The sequence below is a fragment of the Hesperophylax consimilis genome, chromosome 2, assembly GCF_061612785.1.
Source record: "Hesperophylax consimilis isolate HC1 chromosome 2, BYU_Hcon_1.0, whole genome shotgun sequence".
Classification (NCBI taxonomy): domain Eukaryota; kingdom Metazoa; phylum Arthropoda; class Insecta; order Trichoptera; family Limnephilidae; genus Hesperophylax; species Hesperophylax consimilis.
In genome coordinates this window covers 34,428,828-34,449,021 of record NC_142837.1, presented here as the reverse complement: position 1 = coordinate 34,449,021, position 20,194 = coordinate 34,428,828, and the positions used below count along the sequence as shown (strand labels likewise).

At 32.4% G+C, this 20,194-nt stretch overlaps 1 protein-coding gene across 3 annotated transcripts in view; it reads left to right on the top strand.

The window, feature by feature from the left end:
• The window catches only part of LOC149425949 (uncharacterized), a 567,412-nt gene extending 553,090 nt beyond the window's left edge, over positions 1-14,322 (top strand). For all 3 annotated transcript variants that reach the window (XM_089642425.1, XM_089642440.1, XM_089642433.1), the window contains exons 3-4: positions 8,492-8,642; positions 14,157-14,322. In XM_089642425.1, the coding sequence (XP_089498551.1) occupies positions 8,492-8,642; positions 14,157-14,286 (281 nt within the window). In that variant the 3' untranslated portion in view covers positions 14,287-14,322. The remainder of the gene's footprint in view (positions 1-8,491; positions 8,643-14,156) is intronic.
• Positions 14,323-20,194: the final 5,872 nt, after the last annotated feature.

The window sequence follows — 20,194 nt, the reverse complement described above, 5'->3', positions numbered from 1 at the left end:
AACCTAACCTACAATATTCTAACCTAACCTATAATAATCCAACCTAACCTATATCCTAATAATAATCGTACCTAACCTATAATAATCCAACCTTACCTATAATATCCAATCTATCCTAACCTAAATCCTAATAATAAACCAACAACCTAAAATTATCCAACCTAACCTATAATAACATCACCTTTTTTAATTTTTCTATTTTATAAAACATACCTAAATATCTTTATTTTATTTTTCGAGTTTGGCTAAAATAGTACCTACCTAGTATTTGCACATGGTAAAAAATATAGCCACTCGTATCAGGAATACAAACAAAAGAAAATTTTATCAACAGAAACCATTCCAGCTGTCATCCCATACAACGAGAGCGAATTTTCGATTTACGTAATTAAAAATTAAAATGCTAAAATTGAAAATATCCCAAATGCAGTCAGATTCCTTTTATAGTAAATTAATGTAAATCAGAAGGTTTTATATATAAATATTTCATATAACCCTTGTCCAGCGATTCCGAATAATTACCTTTAATTCTTATTATGTAATTTATATGTTATAATTTAATAGCTACGGTATAGTACAATACAACAAAGGTTAATCTACTAGGCTATCGGATACATGAATCCACTGTAAGGTAATAGCCATACGTTCATCAATTGTTCCGGGTCTCTTCAAATCCTGCACTGACAAATCCCATCCCCACCTTAGTTCTTTTTATATACCTACGCATCGGTTAGCATGATATTTGGAAGCATTAGATCCTTCTATCATCATATTTGAGAACTTAACTCCTGTACGAAGTGATAAAAATGCTCTCAATGCGTTCTGCAAACTTCATCAATAAATTTTCCACACGATTAAATGATACAGATCTATCGACACAAGAAACAATATTTTTATGAAAATAAACTGCGAGACAATCTGTCCAATCCTTCTATGCTGAGTATCTAACCCTGAAAAGGATATTTATGTATTTTTATGATCGCCCACTAGCCAGAATCCTTATTCAAATTCTCTTATAAATTTTCCTTGAACATTTCCTGGAATACGGACACTCCCACTTGCACCTAAGTGGTTTCTTTGAAGTCCTGAATATCTGATGACACTTCATTCACATTTGCTTCTTTTCAACAAAATCTTAACTTGTTCCTTTCCTTTCAAATTATTTCGGAAATGAGATAAATCGCAGCTTATAAAACAGTTTTTTTACTACGGAAAATGCGTTTTATTTTAAAAAGACACGATTTTTAAATTTCTTAATGCTTCTCAAATGTTTCATTTCATTTTTGACATCATATATCACTTTATTGCTTTAACTAACTAACATAACAGTTTTTTTACTACGGAAAATGCGTTTTATTTTAAAAAGACACGATTTTTAAATTTCTTAATGCTTCTCAAATGTTTCATTTCATTTTTGACATCATATATCACTTTATTGCTTTAACTAACTAACATCACGCCCAGGGGTGTGTAAAATGAAGGTCTACAAATTAAACTTGATAAAAATAAAAAATATCAGTTTGAAGATGCCCATAGTAAGGTGGACCGTGCGTTACATAAATACACCGAACAAATATGTAATTACTTCTTCAATAATTGTTGTAAGAGTACTTTGTGTCCTCATGTAAAATAAAATAATAATGAAACACTAAGGCCCAGTTGTTTCGCAGAAATTCAATCATCAAATTGGAATTCAGTGCCATATTGTTATTTATTACACATTTGCAAGGTACCGTCTCGTATTTCTATCAAATTATAATAAGCTAAAAGCCTAACAATTCGATAGTTTTCCTCTTCTTCCGATCAAAATTTTTTCAAAAGCTGAAACGGACTTAGATTCGGCACTTAACGGAAATCATTCGACTGTCAATAATTTGTGCTAAATAGCCATTTGATGACTTTGTCACACGTTAATTTCTTCGAAACAACTGGGCCTTAGCTTTAACCAATGTTCTTTGATACAAATCAACAAGTTTTGGTACAAATGGTTCCTTCATCATGATTGATCACTTTTACGTACCCTGATAAAAGAACCAAAAATGTTATTTTATTTTTTGTATAATTCAGTATCTAAATATCAATTTTAAAATTTCAATTTTAATAAAAACGCCGTCTCATAACTTTGTCCAAATTCAGATACAATATTTTTTTGCGATATATTGTGACTTATCATGAATTTTCATTTCCTCTCTTTTAACTTCGGTCATGACAGACATTTCGTATTTCCCTTTACCTCCTATTTCATTCTTTCCTCCTGGTACCCACTGATAAAGGATCTCCATTTCCTTTCTAAGAAAAATATCAATAAACGGTGAAAAAATGGTCCCTTCATATTGCGAAAAGGACGACTTGTATTTTAAATAATATTTGGATGATTTGTATGACGTCATTTATGTGAAAAATCACCTCAAAGGCGCTGTACAAATATTTGATTCGATGGCGCAATCCTCCTAATAACTATAGACAATTACTCGTACTAATTTCGGTTGTTTGTGCATGGGTAAGTAAGTAATGTAAAATTTTACTGAGTAATAAGTTCAATGAACTTTTAATTTTCAAAATTGTAACTACTCATGTCTGAAAAGTGATCAAGTATGCAACAAGGTTAATTTATAAATAAATAATTCCTTAGTCTAAATGCGTATTTGTTTTCTTCAAATGCTTGACATATGTTTAGATTAATTAATAGAGTAATGATAAGTTTCCGAGATAGTGCGTGTGGTTTGAACGAGTTCCACTGGGAATACTTTAGCGGTCCGTTCATATACATTATTATTTGTAAAGCTATCCTCTTTATAAGCGGTGCTACTTTATTTGTTTAATTAGTATACATTTATAACGTCTTTTGTATAATACCATATTAAATATAAAGATCGTGGATCATATTTTAAAAATAAATATTAAAAAAAAAAATCGTGTACACATTTTCGAATGTAAAAATTACACAAAATACACATTTCAAAGACAGAATTATAATTAAAATAAAATAATTTTTGTACTTGCTTCGTCGCCTATTCGATGTGATTTATATACTTTTCAGTAACAACCTTGAATAATGAAAAGTACCTACGTTAAAAGTGAATAATTCGACGCAATATTAAAATACACGAATATCGAAGAATTCAGAAAAGCGATGAAGAACTTACCTTTCATGTAATATTTGTAACAAAAAAAAAATCATCAGATTTGTCAAGAATTCAGCTATTCCGGGTTTTTCACGGGTCTGCGCTAGTATTATAATAATCATAAATTTGTATTTGTGATCACTTTACAAGGACTTCTTATTAAAATAAACAGATTAGGATAAAATCTGAGAAACCTCAATGAAATTACCTTAATATTAAAAACTGTTCCTGATTCACAACATTTTTCAGAAGGACATGCACAAAATACAATAATATATTTTCAGACGTCGATATTTTCCATTCGTCCAAGTTCAGTTTACTAAATGCATATTGGAGAAAATTGAATCAAATTTTTAATTATGTACCCTCTCCCCCTGCTGTGTGTAAGATATCTCAGATATTTCATTTATTTCCATTAAGGTGTTTTCCATTAAGTTGTAAGATAACTAAAATATCTCAGTTATTTTCATTAAGGTGTGTAATATATCTAAGATATCTCTTTTTTTCCGTAGGAAGCAATCAATTTGTGGTTAGACATTATATATTAAATCAAATAAAACACTTTGTTTATTAACCACGATTTTTTATTATTACATCTACCGGTTTCTTACAATTATATTTCACATCCAGATGAAGCTTGACTGAAGCGAAACCGGTAGATGTAATAATTAAAAAATCGTGGTTAATAAACAAAGTGTTTTATTTGATTTAATAAGATATCTCAGTTATTTTCACTAAGGTGTGCAAGATATCTAAAATATCTCAGTTATTTTCACTAAGGTGTGTAAGATATCTAAGATATCTCAAATATTTTCAGTAAGGTGTGTTTATGTTTTTCTATTTATTTATGTTTTTTCTGTATGAACATGAATTTCATGTGGAAACTTCACTTATATTATATTAATATAAATTTGTAAAACTGTTTGTTTACCCAATAAACTAAAAAAAAAAGTAAATTAAAAAAAAATATATTCTCAAAGCTGTCAGATTTTGAGAGTTGTTAGATCTGCGTACTTTATTCCTAGAGACATTCTTAACAAAGACACAATTCAAGTTGCAATTCTGCTTCAGGTTGCAATAAAACTTTTACGCTCCTTTCTGGTTTCCATCAGAATGAATTAACTCTTACTAACTTTAGAGTGGCAACTGAAGTATCCATGACACAAAGAGTCATGGAAAGAGTTATACCGGGTATCTCATTGCAAAATAAAAATACAGCGAATTATAATCAAGCCAAAGGTAGCCTTCTTCTGCACTACACAATATTAAATTCTGTGTGCTACATTCTTCAAAAGTTAATATTTTTCCAAAATATACCCTGTTTTACATCTAATTGATAACAAAATATTATAAGCAATAATTATTTATGTGATATACCCAGGTGAACTAATTATTGCGACGTTGTTTTAAATATGTATTAAGTAAGCATATACCCATTAAATATGTATCAATTAAACGTATACAAATTAATATTTTTACTTAATTTTAATATTAAAAAATCTCTTTCTGAAAAAATAAGAAAATACACCGATTTAGGAAATGAAATTAAAAGAATTTGGCATTCTCAGACAGTAAAAATATAACCATTTATTATTTCGGCTACTGGCATTATACCTAGCTCTGTCATTCAAAATGTAGGTGTATTAGATCTGTTACAGAATTTATACATAAAAATGCAAAAATCAGTCATTTTAAATACATGTAGGATTACGAAAGATTTTTTAAATATTTATATTGAGGGATCAGTAGGATTTATAGGTCCAATTAGAAGTTCTACCGAGTCGAACCCTCTGATATGAAAATATCTGGAGTCGGTGAATTATTTTCCCATTTGATCTCTGGTGATTTGACGTGTTGTTTTTGTATTTATTATGCTTATATAATGCACTTGCATAATGTAGATTGACTAGATGATCATTTGTGGAAAAGTGTGTGGAAGGGTTTAGTTTTTCCTGTGAGGAAGATTTAACCCGGACATAAAGTCGGAAAAAAAATAAAGTTTTACGTTCATATTTACAAGATAAATAATAGGTATATCAAACTGATACGATATTATAAGCATCACCTTATTGAAAGGCCATCAACATTGCTTGAAATGCAGATCTGAAAAACCTCCGAAGTTTAGGAGTGAGGCTTTCCAATATCCGGAGGTCACGGGTTCAAATATCGGAGCGCGCAAATAAATTTTATGTAAATTTTTTTTATAATGTTTTTCCACAATTAATTCAAATAAAATAATATGTCGTATATTTGCGGCACGTTCCAGAGTGGAAAATACTCTCAGTATAGTCTTGCTGAAAAATCACCTTCAGAATTGAAATGACTTGAATGGTCTGAATAACCGGGCATTTCCCAACCTTAAATCTTTCTCTTACCGAGTGCCTTCAGCCTCACAGCATACCCCAATTGATAATGCCATGGAATCAATGGTTCCAGATGGTTTGGAGCAGGATATGACTCTTCTACGGTGTTCACATAAAAAGCCAGGTACAGGGTTTTCCAATAAGAGGTGTTATTTTGATAATCAATCGTAAAAGATCAATGGTTTCGTTGCTTGTGTGGCACGTAGCGCCGTCTTGTTGAAAGTAAACGTTGTCCATATTAATACCATCCAATTTTTGCCATAAAAAATCATTAATTATCTCTCGATAGCGCAATCCATTCACCGTAACTGTTGCTCTAGCCTCATTTTCAAAAAAGTAAAGTCCAATGACTCCGCCGGACCATAAACCGAACCAAACAGTCACACGTTGAAGATAGAGAGGCTTTTCAACAATAACTCTTGGATTTTCCGAGCCCCAAATGCGACAATTTTGCTTGTTGGTCAAAGCCACCGAGGTGTAAATGGGCCTCATCACTCAAGATGATTTGCATTTTATTCACTCAAGTGAATTTTAATAATTTCAATGCGTTGTTGAAGCGTGTATCGTTATATTTTTATTAATTGCGTAGTTTCTACTAGTCAAATGTCAAAAAATGACAGCTTTAAATAATATCTACCGAAATAGCGGGCTATTCAAAATAACACCTCTTATTGGAAAACCCTGTAGATAGGGATCAATTTTCCTCCTCACTATCTTTGTCATTTCCTGCTTGAGAATGACTCCGGATAGTGGTGGCAACTGGTGGCACTTTTGTCTCCACATATTTCAAATTGTCCAATGCTATCACGCCATTGTAATAAACTAGCTTCAAGCGCATTACTTCAAAGTTTTAACTAAACAAAGCCTTACACAATCGTAACGTGAATACAGTACTAATAAATAAACTTTATGGTCCACTTTGAAAACTTTTCCCCTACTAACATTTCCAATTGTTTCAATGTAACGCGTCCTGTTTATTTTTTCGCCTATAGAATTATTTACAACTACGTTGGTACTTTGTTTGAAATGAAAATGTTTTAAGTTGTGATACTAAAATGGCTCCATTATTCTACGCTTTTATTACAGTCTTCAAAGGCGGAAATTAGTTTGATCATTTATTTTTAATATGACCGTTAATCGGCAAAAGAATCATTCAAAAGTGAAAATAATTATTTATGAAAACAATATTTTCTCTTAGCTTTGTGGTATTTTTAATTATGATTTACCCGGCAGTTGTAGGTAGGTTCCTACTGCCAAAATAATTTTTGTTCGAGGAACGAACAAGGGTTGGAATAGCCGCACTTTAAAGGGCTATTCCACACAGATAAAGTATAAATGAATTCTATGGCTTGTGACAGGCGATACGAAAACAAAATGCATAACGTTAATTCACAATCAACTTACCGGGAGGAGATGGTGAAATCTGCATAGTGAGCATCATCTGTTAGCACTGGAACGTTTAGCGTGGTTTGTTAGCACTCGTTATTTAAAATTAAATTGCGATAAAATAGTAAGGTTATTATTTCGATAAAGAACCGGCGATGGAGTTTTTGACAGGACGAACGGTTTTTGTGCGACTGGGTCGGCTCACGGCTCTCCGTGGTTTTAGCTGACGTGTGCGAACTTAAACTATACAGTTTAAATTCTGATGATACGATTGGTTATTACACAGCCTCTCAAAAGCAATCGGCGTTACGGAACAATTTTAAATATACATATGTTCAGAGCTGGAAGAATTCTACAAACATGAATATAGGTACCGACCGGATCTCTTGTATAATTCTAGTTTGATGTGTTTTAAACTATTTTATAAATTTTAATTATTTACAAATAAGCCAATTTTTGGCGACATAAATTTCTAAAACTTAATTATTTCTAAAAATATTTAAAATTTCTTTTTTTCTGTATTTTTTTGGTGTGTATTATATGGAATTTGGGATTGAACCAAGCGAGCAGAAAAAAGCAACCCTTAAAAAACAAAAATAATAAACCTTTTTTTTATTACTAGATGTATTTAAACAAATATATTTTTTTGGTTTCATTGGAGGATTGAACCTTCCTCCCCAGGGACTGATTTTAAACTGCAGTGAACTTTTAAAATGTCTTAATACTTTTAATTAAGGATAGAATCTGCATTCCTAGGGACTGAAGTCAACAAGTGGACTAAAGCCAGATTGTGTAGAACAGACATTTATTTCGTATATTAAATGTTGTAATGTCATCCAACTTCAGAGAAATTCATATAAGCCAGTGTGGGTTAGCGTCATTGCTTGGTCATTAACAACGAGTCTATGTACCGAGTTCCAGCTCGATCAGATGCTGGGAAAGGTAGTAAACTTCCACTTTCAAGATTTGCCTTCATTCATTTTAAAAATCAAAAGCAAAAATCAAACAGAAGTATTTAAAAAAAAAAAAAAAAAAATGAATTTTTTGTTTTTCCTTTAATTGCGGTTTGGTTGGTCTTAAATTAACAACAGCTCAGAATTGATAATATTAAAAATACATGAAGCATTTTATTATATAAATCAACAGTTTTATCCCGAGATTGATAAAATGTTGCACATTTAACCTTTAAAACAATGAAAAAGTCCCTGTGTAATTGAAACATCCTCTTTTCCCATCCCTTAAAGTAGAAATTTCATATTTCTTCGTGACATTTTGCACACTTGACGTTCAAAACAAATAATTACTAGCTAAATCTGATAAGAGAAATTTTGCGAGAATCCCGGCCAATACCGGGAACTCCATATATAAATAAAGTCCATCACGAAGAAAATTATCCGGCAATCACAAAAACAAAATTTAATTTAATTGGTGTGTGTACTACGATGTGTCCCTACATGGTTGTATAAGTGTGCGTTTCTTTCAGCTTATTCTGTTTATTTTTGCAGAACTTTTACTGGTGACTTTGCGTGCTATGATGCTTGTACCCTTTACTATTGATGAAAGCTTTTCTTTTAATAACAAAGTACGACACTAACAAAGTTATTTGTTGTTTCCTAGGCGAGCGGCCGTTTCCGTGTGGATGGGGCGGATGCGGCAAGCGGTTCGCGCGGTCTGACGAGCTTGCTCGACACACGCGCACGCACACGGGCGAAAAGAACTTCGCGTGCCCTGTCTGTGCCAAGAAGTTCATGCGCAGCGACCACCTCAGGTAAACCATTTCAATCTAATAGACAATAATTAATTAATTAATAATTCATTTTTTCATGTATTTATTTCTTATTCACGCCCTTTTTGGGGCTTTTACACTGGGATAATAAAAATTAACTGAATTGTCCCAGTAACAATATTTTTAATTTATTTAGTGATATATTGAAGATTTCCACCGCGGAATTAGTTCCTTCAATAATTGGGCAATGAAGAGTACATGTGGTAGTTAGTCCCTGAATATTTTTTTGAATTTCTGCACTGCTGACTTCTAGTCGTTTATATTACGTAATGGAATCCGGAAACTATAATATGATGAATTCAAGCAATTCTATGGAAAGTCCTTTTGTCTTGTAAGCATATTCGATTATTTAAGGCGAAGCTTAGCGCTAAATCACTATTTTGATTAATCTTTATAACGAATTGGTGTACATTATGAATACCAAAAAATATGCTTTAGATAAATTGAAGGTTTTCCTATAGTTTCGCTTGAGTAGAAATTAAATAAAATAATAAATTACTCAATAAAAAATATAAATGTAAACTATCAAAATGAATATTTTTTCAATATAAATGTATGAACGCGTAAAGGAAACAACTTTAAAAAAATACAGTATTATAGCTAAGATTATCTGCGGATAGTTTTACTTGATTAACTTTTTTGCTTTCTTGTAAAATTAGTTACAAAATAAATAAAAACCAGTTTTGTGCTTGAAATCGAACGTTTCTGGACTTCGTTTGTCAAGCGATTTTAATGCCTATTACCTACAATTTAAGATATACTGAGAATATACGTATTGTTGGCTTGTAGCTTCCTCTTAAAAGAGTTGTCGTTCAACATAATTGCTGGAATACCGTTTTTACAACTTATGAATTGAATGCATGAATATTGTAATTTGGGTTATACAGGGCGTATCAGCACGTACCAAAAAGATATTAATCAGCGAATCTCATATTTGGAGTAAAAAATGTAGATGTCATTTTTATTTTAATATTAATTATAAATCAAAAACATATTTGTCCATCACTTGTCGCCACTCGGTAAAACTTAACAGGCTCCATCACGCGTACACTTCGGAGCGGCGGTACCACCCACCACTCCAGGTCGACGCGCAGAAAAGAAGTCCAACTAAGGTAACGGTTTTACAGCGCAGTCCATTGTGAGACTTTTCTGCGCGGCAGCCTGGAGCGGCGCGTGGTACTGCCACTCCGAAGTGTACGTGTAGCGGAGCCTATTGTATCACGTGATACGCGCTTCATTTCGTTTCATGTTATTCATGACAAAGTGTGGCAGCGTGATCAGTGGCGAAGTGTTACAGAAATATACATTTTTTTGTTTTAAATAATATGCATCTTTTAACGATGACGATTCAAAAAAGATATATATTATCGTTCAGCAAAATGATTTTTTACGAAAATTTTTCTCAGGAAACGATGTTTAAAATCTTTCGGGATACGCTGATTCACTTGTATATTTAGAGTGTTAGTGATAACATTCTTTCTACAGGATTTTCCAATAAGAGGTGTTATTTTGATATTCAATCGTAAAAGATCAATGGTTTCGTTGCTTGTGTGGCACGTAGCGCCGTCTTGTTGTCCAGATCAATATTATCCAATTCCGGCCAAAAAAAATCATGAATCATCTCTCAATAGCGCAATCCATGCACCGTAACTGTTGCTCCAGCCTTATTTTCGAAAAAGAAAGGTCCAATGACACCGCTGGACCATAAACCGCACCAAACAGTCACACGTTGAAGATAAAGAGGCTTTTCAACAATAACTCTTGGGTTTTCCGAGCCCCAAATGCGACAATTTTGCTTATTGACGAAGCCACCGAGGTGGAAATGGGCGTCATCACTCAAGATGATTTGCATTTGATTCACTCAAGTGAATTTTAATAATTTTAATGCATTGTTGAAGCGTGTATTGTCCCATTTTTATCAATGGCGTAGTTTCTACTTGTCAAATGTCAAAAAATGACAGCTTCGAAAGTAACATCTACCGAAATAGCAGGTTATTCAAAATAACACCTCTTATTGGAAAACCCTGTATTATGGCAAATATTTATTGGGCTTAGTCGTCTAACTATGCGTTATAGATGAGAATAGAATGTTTATGATGGTAACTAGAAATAAATATAAAATGTCATTATGTTCATATAATTAGAATAACAGCTAGATTACCCCCTATTACCTGGTAAGCGGAACATAAACAAAATATAGCACCTTTATTACAATTATAACAAGTGGACTACTTATGATGTTATGATAACTACTCGGTAACTTACTGAACCTAACATCATATTTTAACAGCAAAATAATATTGACAACCTTTCCACTCGTTTAAAGAAAATTGGAAAATATGAACTTAACTAAACTTTTCTCTCGCTTACGTTTTGAATATTCATTTAATAAACTTTATTTCGTTTTAAGCTAATATTTTACAATTAGCTGACTGACAGTTTGAAAGAAATTGTCTATCAACAATGGTGTCACACGTAATACTGGACAGATGGTTGGAAATTGATAATGTAGTTTTATAAAATAACGTAGGCGATGAAATTATTCTAGTCTCTGTCAAACAAGGATGCGCGATAACAAGAGAAGAGTGCCACTATGCGATGCTAATATGTAATTTATTGTTTTCTCTCTCTGTATTGTTTTTTTACTTTTTTTTCTTAAAAAGAAAGACAAACATTCCCGGGTTACGAATAACCTGAAAATATTAAAAAATCTCCTACTACCACCACAGTAAGCTGAAAATGTTGCTTGTGTTGTGATGGAGGACTTAGCCAGCCAAGGAATTGAACACACTACGCCTGAGTGGGACCCAATTGCGATATCAACTCTGCCACCGACCGGTCAATTATTAAAGCTCATCCTTTATTTATTCTATATTCAATATACAAAATTACTCGTTAAAATAAAATTGGAAAAAAAGAACCTAACCAAACTTTTCTATGGTAATTATGTATAAGTTTTAAAAAGTTTCTCAAATTCAATTAGCAAATATGGCAGAGTTATTAAAGGAGAAAATTGCGAATGACGGCAGTACCTACTGATTCTACTTCAAAACTTTAAAAAACAAAGTTTCTTCAAAGCTGTGGAGGTGGTCTTTCACTTCCTAGAATCGTTCCTTTTGTTCCTTGGATTTACTCTACGGTATTTAATTTAATTGTTTATAGTTCTTTTGATTTAATTTACAATGCCCGAAGGTTCGAGAAACGTCTACTGGTTGCAATTCAATAAAAGTGTGTTGTACTTTAAAATGAAGCACATGCACCATTGTCACTTATGAAAATTTTTGCTCAAATTATGCACGTCTTTTTATTCATTCAAATTCCGTTATTTTTCGATCCATTTATTTTCCACAAATACCGGACTACTAGAAACCGGGATTTTTTTCACTTCAAAAATTCTGGGATTAACTACATTAATATATGTGCTCCTCATTGGTTCTGGGGAGCAATAGAGGGTAGTTCTTACGTCGATTCAAACTCTTTTACAACGTTTTTAAATATTAACTTTCGGGATATGATAAATAATTGAATAGTGCTTAATTAATATAAATATCGAGGTGTTATAATAAATATTAAGATAAATTTTAAACAAAGTATATTAGCCCTGGGCAAGGCCAAATTTGCGCTGAGCTTCAGTATTGTTATTTGGCCTTGCAAATATTTCTAGGAAAGCTGCCTGCTAAATTGATAAAATATAAAACTTGGCCGTTTTTGTTGTCATAAAGAATAAGCTCTTTGTGAATATAATATTAACTAACAAACTTAAATATCGTAAGCTAAAACATGTCTAAACGATGAAATATTTTTTTTTATAAACTCTAAAATGAAATTCATACCGTTTTTTATTCGAAATACTTTTACACTCGTTGGCTTCCGCTTTTGCGGCATCTTGAATCTTTAGTTAATAAAGTTTATATTGTTTTAAGCTAATATTTTACAACTAGCCGACTGACAGTTCAAAAGAAATTATCTATCAAATCGTTTTCTCTCTCTGCGTTATTAAGGTACTTCCTCTGTTTATTTTCTATTCAATGTAAGCGAAAATATCCTGATTACTCCCAGTTTGAACACATCCTTTGGACAGAGAAATAATAAATTCCATGCTATAAAATTGTTCAATGCTCTACCAAATGAAACCAAAAAAATAAACGAAATGAGTATATTTAAAACAAAAGTCAAAACATGGCTTAGAGATCAAAGTAATAATCAACTTACAAACATTATGAAGACAATGTAAAGACAATTCAAAACTAAATACAAAAATTTAAGAAAAACTACAGGCCGCCTCAGAACAGGAAACCCTAGTGAGGAGGACTGTGAAAAAAATACAAAAAATATACTTATATTATACTTTAAACCTACATAATGTACAAATTTTGCTATTGATATTAATAAAAAATAAAAAAAATTTAGCTATCGCACAAAATTTTCATTTAGGGTTTGTGTTAACCTCCTTCGGAACGGGAGCGTCTTTGAGTAATATGATCATTTACTTTACATTTTCCTTATCAAATGTGAAACTTACTTGCACGTTGTTACGAAAGTGTCAGTATTTCATTTTTAAATACTTTATCAGAAACAAACTTATTTTTTTCGCTTTTTGATTGAAATTGAAATCCGGCTCAAAGGACCAACAAGTTCGGCAGGATGTTGTATCACCTTAATTGTATCTTAAGTTTGTGCAATCCGGTCGAATATGTGCTTTCAGGCTACGTGCCAACAAACACCTTGTTAAGGCACAAAACAAACTTGCTAAGGCTGGAGTCTGCAATAAGTAACTGTATAATGTGCATTTAAACGCAGTGTGCTCGGCGCTATACTAGTTTAACGAGCATTGAATCCAAGAAAATGTGGATTACACGGAGCCCAGAGTTTAGAAAGTTAGCCTTAGCTAATGTACAACTTTCAGAATATAGGGAATACATTAACATATAGAAGAATGAAGGAGAATGGTTACATCGGTGTTTACAACGTGGAACAAGGATAATTTTGCTAAAACTAGCGTCTCGTTATGACATAAGTCTTTTCCACCATATGTTGCAGAAAGCACAAATTAACATAATCCCTCCTACTAAAAGTTGTCAAGTTTTAGAACTGGATTGGTCAGTTAAAATAGTAAGAGTTTTTACGTCACAGCTTTCATTTCTCATCTTATTTAATGGTTGAGCCTGGCGAACTCCTGCTTTGACTCGATCACTTTGCATGTCTCTTTGTGTGTTCCGAGACCGGTCAATACTATCAAGATGGCAGCTGTGTTTGATAGTACCTATTTATTCCGCCAGAGCGTATGAGTGTTGCGATTGTTGTGAGGTGTCAAGTCAGAGTGATCAAAATTATACGAAGTCCATTGTTCACAAAACTACTAGTATACATATTCAGAAGATTTTTTTTGCGAATAAATTGTGTCCATTTAGTTAAAAAAATAATAGTGCGGGAAATATTTAATTAAATAAAACTACCATTAATATGAATAATTACAGCTTAGTTTTTTTGTTACAGCAAACACGCTAGACGACATCCAAATTTTGACCCCTCCGTCCTGAGACAAAGGAGGCCCCCACACAAACCTTCCAGTAACAACTCCTCAACGGAAGATGCTTTCTCCGACACCTCGCCATCAAGTCCCTAGCATCGATTCCATCAGCCTGCAGGCAGAAAGTTTAAAGTAACCCAGGAAATAGTGGCTGGTCCCACCCACCACAAACCGAAGCCTGGAATCACGTCCCAAGTAAGCAGCACCACCGTATCAGCATCAACTGTTTCCAGAACTGATATCAAATCAACTGATAAAGGATTCAATTTGCATCACAGAACACCAGCTGTTAATTCCCCTAACACTCATCGATTGAATGAAGGAGTCAGAAACGCACCAAAATCCAAAGCTGCACTCAAATTCATGGCTCCTAATATTGCATCACTTGAACCTATTGTAAACATTTCTTACGATAAAGTTTACAAGAATATGGCTGATAAATCCAACGCAACTGATGACTTGCAAATCTTCGAGATTCAATCTTCAACACCAATGCTGGAGCGATTCTTAAACTCTAAGCCTAAGTTCAAAGTCGAGAATTCTTGCGAAAGTACCACTAACAGCTTTGTCGGGGCCATCACCTCCTCTCTCAATGGTGCCAAGTTTTTATATAAGGAAGAAAACTTTCGGGTGAGTGGTTCCAATCAGATCAATGACGTCTCAAAATTAAAAAGGATTAAGCTAGAAACTCCAGAAGCTAATGGAAGTTTGAACGGCATCGAAGAGAAAGATAATGCTAATTCTTGCGCAGGGAATATTGAAGTTTATGAAGTGGGTAAAAATTTCAAACCTTCTCGAGGTGTCATTTCACACACCAGTGAAGTTAGTAAGAATTTTTAATCTAACTATTATTAAATTTATATAATGTTTTAGTTTAAATCTCATCATTGCCACATTGTTTACATTTCTCAGATGCGTAATTAAATTCGTTGGAAGCGTTTCTTCATAGAGATCGCTTGATAATACTAATTTTTCAAAGATTACCTCATTTTTACTTGCCGTCAGCTAATTCATTGTCCGCTGTGGATTAATTTGTCTAATTTTATAACTTTAATCTCGAGTGAATTCAAGGTGGGCTCTTGATCTGCCATAGCTACATACTTACATATACTTAGTCTAAATGTAATATGTAAAGTGTGGAATATAATTTAAAACTATTCGTTACTTGTTTGCCCTTGTTTGTTTTGCTTGTTGCAAAGTTTGCCTCCGGAGTTGGAAGGAAAATTGATTTCTGGTTCCAAGGGAACCAGTTAATCGCTATAGCTTTAATTTGTAACTATTCCTTTCGAACTTTGGAGGAACCTTTCGATAAATCCACAAACTTTTAAGTAAATAAATCAGTATATTACGTCTTCCATATTCCTATTATATGAGTTAAATTTTATTTTTCAAAGATAACATTATGGTTTGTGCGTAGAAAACATTTTCGATTGAAAATTATGTTTTAATTTTCTATCCTTTTGTATTCCTAAAAATAATTTCCGCGATAAATTTATAAATTATTTTCAAATTTGTGCGTGGAAACATTATGTCTTGTAAATATGAATTCTAAAAAGTTATCTCATATTTTTGTATTGTGATCATTTAAAATAAATTTGTATCAAATTTAAAATTAAAATACTACCAAATAGACTTATCAATTTTGATTGCTGTGTTTTGAGACGCGAGTAGAGAGGAGAAACATTATTTTACTTTAATTAGGGTGATCTCAGTCAGTAGCGCGTACAAAACTAACCAAGTATCGTTTGGCTGTCAGGAAAAAAAATTCTATCTTTATTGTAAATAAACGTTATTAGAAACAAATCTTAGAACTTTAATTTGATTCCTTACTTTGAGTTGGAAATAAAATGGTTGACTCAATTAAAACCTTTTCCTGACACTCGCCAAAAAACTTTTCAAAACCTAGTTATCCTTCCAAAATCTGAATTAACATATCCATAATAAATAGTTCAAATCGTTAACTTTACTTGTACTGAATTATTGTGGGAATTTGTTTACCATCTTCTTCTATTTATCATTTATTCCCAAAGCCTTCTCTCGTATAGAATTTCGTTTGGTCAAGTATAGATTTATAAATTGTGTAATTTCTAAAAGTACTTCTTAGTAATTGTGCCTATAGAACCTTCTATCAATGTAAAAATGTTATTGCGTATATTTTTAATACCCTTTAGTGCGGAATGTCGCAGCCCCACTGAATGTTATGCTAAATAAAGTATATTATTATAATATAGCCAGAAATTAGACAATTTTAAAATGTAATCGTCAAAGTATATCATAAAATGTAAACAAAATGTCATTACCAATTAATAAGAAATGTGGTCACTCATTTTTAACAAACGCATTTTAAAGGCGTCCAAAAGATACAACATTAGAAAATCTACATAGTGCCAATAATTCTTTAATTTAATCAGTGAACACAATATTAGCGATCTAAAAAGAAAATTTGTGTTAAGTATGACCGAAGGTGATAGGGTCGAGCTAGCTCAATGGTAGAGCATAGTCCAGCAATGCTAAGGTCCTGGGTTCAATTCTAGATGCGACCGAATCTTTTTCTTTTTCAAATTTTCGTTTGAGAAACGCTAATATTGTCCTCAATGGTTAAATATTACAACTTTATGTTTTACTCATTAAGTTATTGTAAAAAAAAATCCTAAATTACTACTGATTATTTTACAAGAAACAACAATATTTTAACTTGTACTAGCGAGCATAATCCACCGTGGGCTAAAAATGATTTGATTGTACATCCCATTGCGATGTTGTGTCCCTAAAAAGTCCTCTCAATTTTCACCCATCTTTCGTCTCCAAAGAGCCTCCAGGCATCCTTATCTTGCTGTTGAATGTTTTTTGGTACAAGATTTGTAAACTTGCTCCTTGCATTTACTTTTCCCAAGTTTCTCATTACACTTTAAACTATACACGAATTCCACGCTCAAATCGCGAAGCTTTTGGGTTGGTTATTCATGATAATCTAAAAAAAATATATTAAATAAAATTATTTAAACAAACCAACTCTAATTACAATTCTAATTCTAGCAAAAATGTTGTCCAGTGTAATCGTAGCTTTACTTGTCTAAGTAATGCATGAATTCGTAAAACAAAATGGCCACTCCCACATTGAAAATCTGCTTATACCAACGCTTTATAAACCATACAAAAATATTAAATTCATTAAAGTTTTTTCATTAATAATTACTTCAAAGTTTCGCGGTATGAGCGTGATTCACGGTGTACATACATGTATATAATTAATTATAAAAACGATCTCAATTCCAAAAAATCCTATACGTTTCGAATTTGGCCATGGCGTAGGTAACGCACTGGCTTTCAGGACAGCTGCTGTCTTTGAGACCAGCGAATTCCCGTGCACTCATACGTTGGCCCAAGGCCGACAATATTACAGGCCTTGACGCGTGATAGATTTTGAATTTAGAACATTGTGTGTCACGTGATCAAGTCAGTGCCATCGAGCATGGCGGCGATTATTGTTTATACTACTTACTGCTGATTTGTGTGTTGTTTAACTGCAAGCATATTACATAAATGAAATGGTTAAACTCTCTTTAATAATGAAGTTTACTTAGCGACAGCACTGACTTCGTAATACGGCGGTCGCGCGCCCAGGCTTGTACTCTAGTCGTCTTGCGTTGGCCGGTGTGGCGTTACAGACGCCTTCACGAGAATGTCATTTTGGCAGCAAATCAAAATTTGCAAAGCGTTTTACATCATTGTACAATAATAATTTGTCAATACAAAAATATAGTAACATTATTTTGACTTTATTAATATTTGTTTTAAACATAAAAATATCCCGATAGTAACCGATAATTTTATAAACATCGCAATTGCTATTTATTCTCTTCAAAGTTTATTTAAGAAAGAATGAGAAAAATGACAGTGAATATATTTTCATTTGCCAACTCTGCTCATTGTACAGTGGATGTTCAAATTATCAGTTACATTAGTAAAAATATGGATTTATCATCAGTTTTATGGTATATAACATTTTTAATTAGTTGTTAATTTTTGCTTTTATTTTGTTTTTCAGTTATATTGTGTATTTCTCACACAATCGAAAATAAATAATTTTGTTTTCGATAATGGGTATTACAGAAAAACCACAATACAATAGTGGAACTTCCCTTGGCATCAACTTCCACATCTTTTGGTGCGCTCTGAATACATTCTAGCAGAAATAGTAACTCCAGTTTCAATTATAATTTTTGTCCGTCACACTCCTGACTATCGTAACTCCTTCGTACATTTTTATCTGTTTTAGGGGCAAATATCACGAATTTTTCTTTCATTTCGAGTAGTAAATCGCTTTCCTCCTTATTTTTTGGTTTTCTGACTAACTGTACGTGATTTTCAAGTTAATTAGTAAAATTATTTTTGATCTGAAACCGCACTAGAGTCCCAACTGCTTCCAACCGTCTGGAGCTAGTGAGCCTATGGCGTCCTTAATTGGGGTATGTTGTAAGGCTGAAGGTCGTGTCGTTGGAAAGGAGATGGGAAAGAAGAAAGTGGAGAAGTACCTGGCTATTCATATCCGGTCACTAAACACGGCTAACGACATTTCAAGCAACGCTTCAAGATGGTCTTAAACCAGTGCGATACTGAGAGTGTATTCCACTCTGGAACGTGCCGCAAATATACTAATTATTTTATATGAGTAAATTGTGAAAAATCACTAAATTATCCAACAAATTTTACTTGCAGACTCCGGAATTTGAAACCTCGACCTTAAGTTTACCGTTGAAAGCCTGACCCTCCGACCACGGAGGACCGCGGAGGGGGCTAATTCTTAATTTATAAGAAAAAAAAATCTGAGAGTAACTAATAATTTGAACACCCACTGTATGTTCGACACTATTTTATTTAAAATCTGATTAGAATTTTATGCTTAAGAGTGACCGCATAACATAGATTAAATAGTTGAAATGCATATAATATATATTGTACTCTTTAAAGTAAGTAATTATTAACCATGTTAACCATAATATATTGTAAAATAAATTATTAAGCGTTGTGAATATTTATGATTCCTATATAACCAATGATTATGATCTTAATTAGGTAGTTTAAAATTTATGACTATAATTTTTTACAAAATCAATTTACATGTTTTTTTGTATTTTTTTACAGTTCTTAAACGTATTCATTCTGCTACAAACTGAAAACATAATATAGACAAGGAATATTTATTTTCAGTAAGACAGAAAATATATCTGAAAGTCTCCATTCAAACATTTTTCTGTAGTTCTTATTGTATGCTCAATTTTATATTTATTTTTTCATTGTAGATAATATGGGTTTTCAATTACTTAAGCTAGTTTTACACGATACTTTTTTCAATTCTGATCCCCCACATGAAAACCACATGGGGAACCATATGGAAAATCTTAATTTTATTCAATCATTTTTTTCATACAGATTTGCGGATAAAGTTGCCATTACAATACCGAACAGAAATACGCGTTCATAATCACATTTTAACAATATACTCTAAAAGCGCAGTTGTAGTGAAATAACACTAAACTGCGCCACTTAATGGCTTTACTATTATTATTATTAATATAACTGCGCAACATTTTCCAAATTAACTTAACTTCAATTAACTTAACAATTTGTAAATTAACTAAGCTTTACGCAACAGCTGCCTAATACTGCGCCAAAAAATTGGACGAAAATCAACATAAATAATTTAACAAATCAATTTTTCCATACCGAATCTAATGGTAATACTGAACTGTATTGAACCTGTATCAAAAAAAGTATCGTTTAAAACGTCCATCATTTACGGTGTTGGTGTTTAATTTTTAGTTTTTGTTATTGTATATAATTCATTTTAGTTTGTTTATTATTTTTATGTGTTAATTAAGCTGCTGTCATTTAAAAAAAGTAATATGTAGTCTGTCATGCGTAAAAGTATTAAACAAACTTAATAGAACTTTATCGTAACAAAAATAAAACAATAATGTCTCTACCTTTAAGTAATATTGCA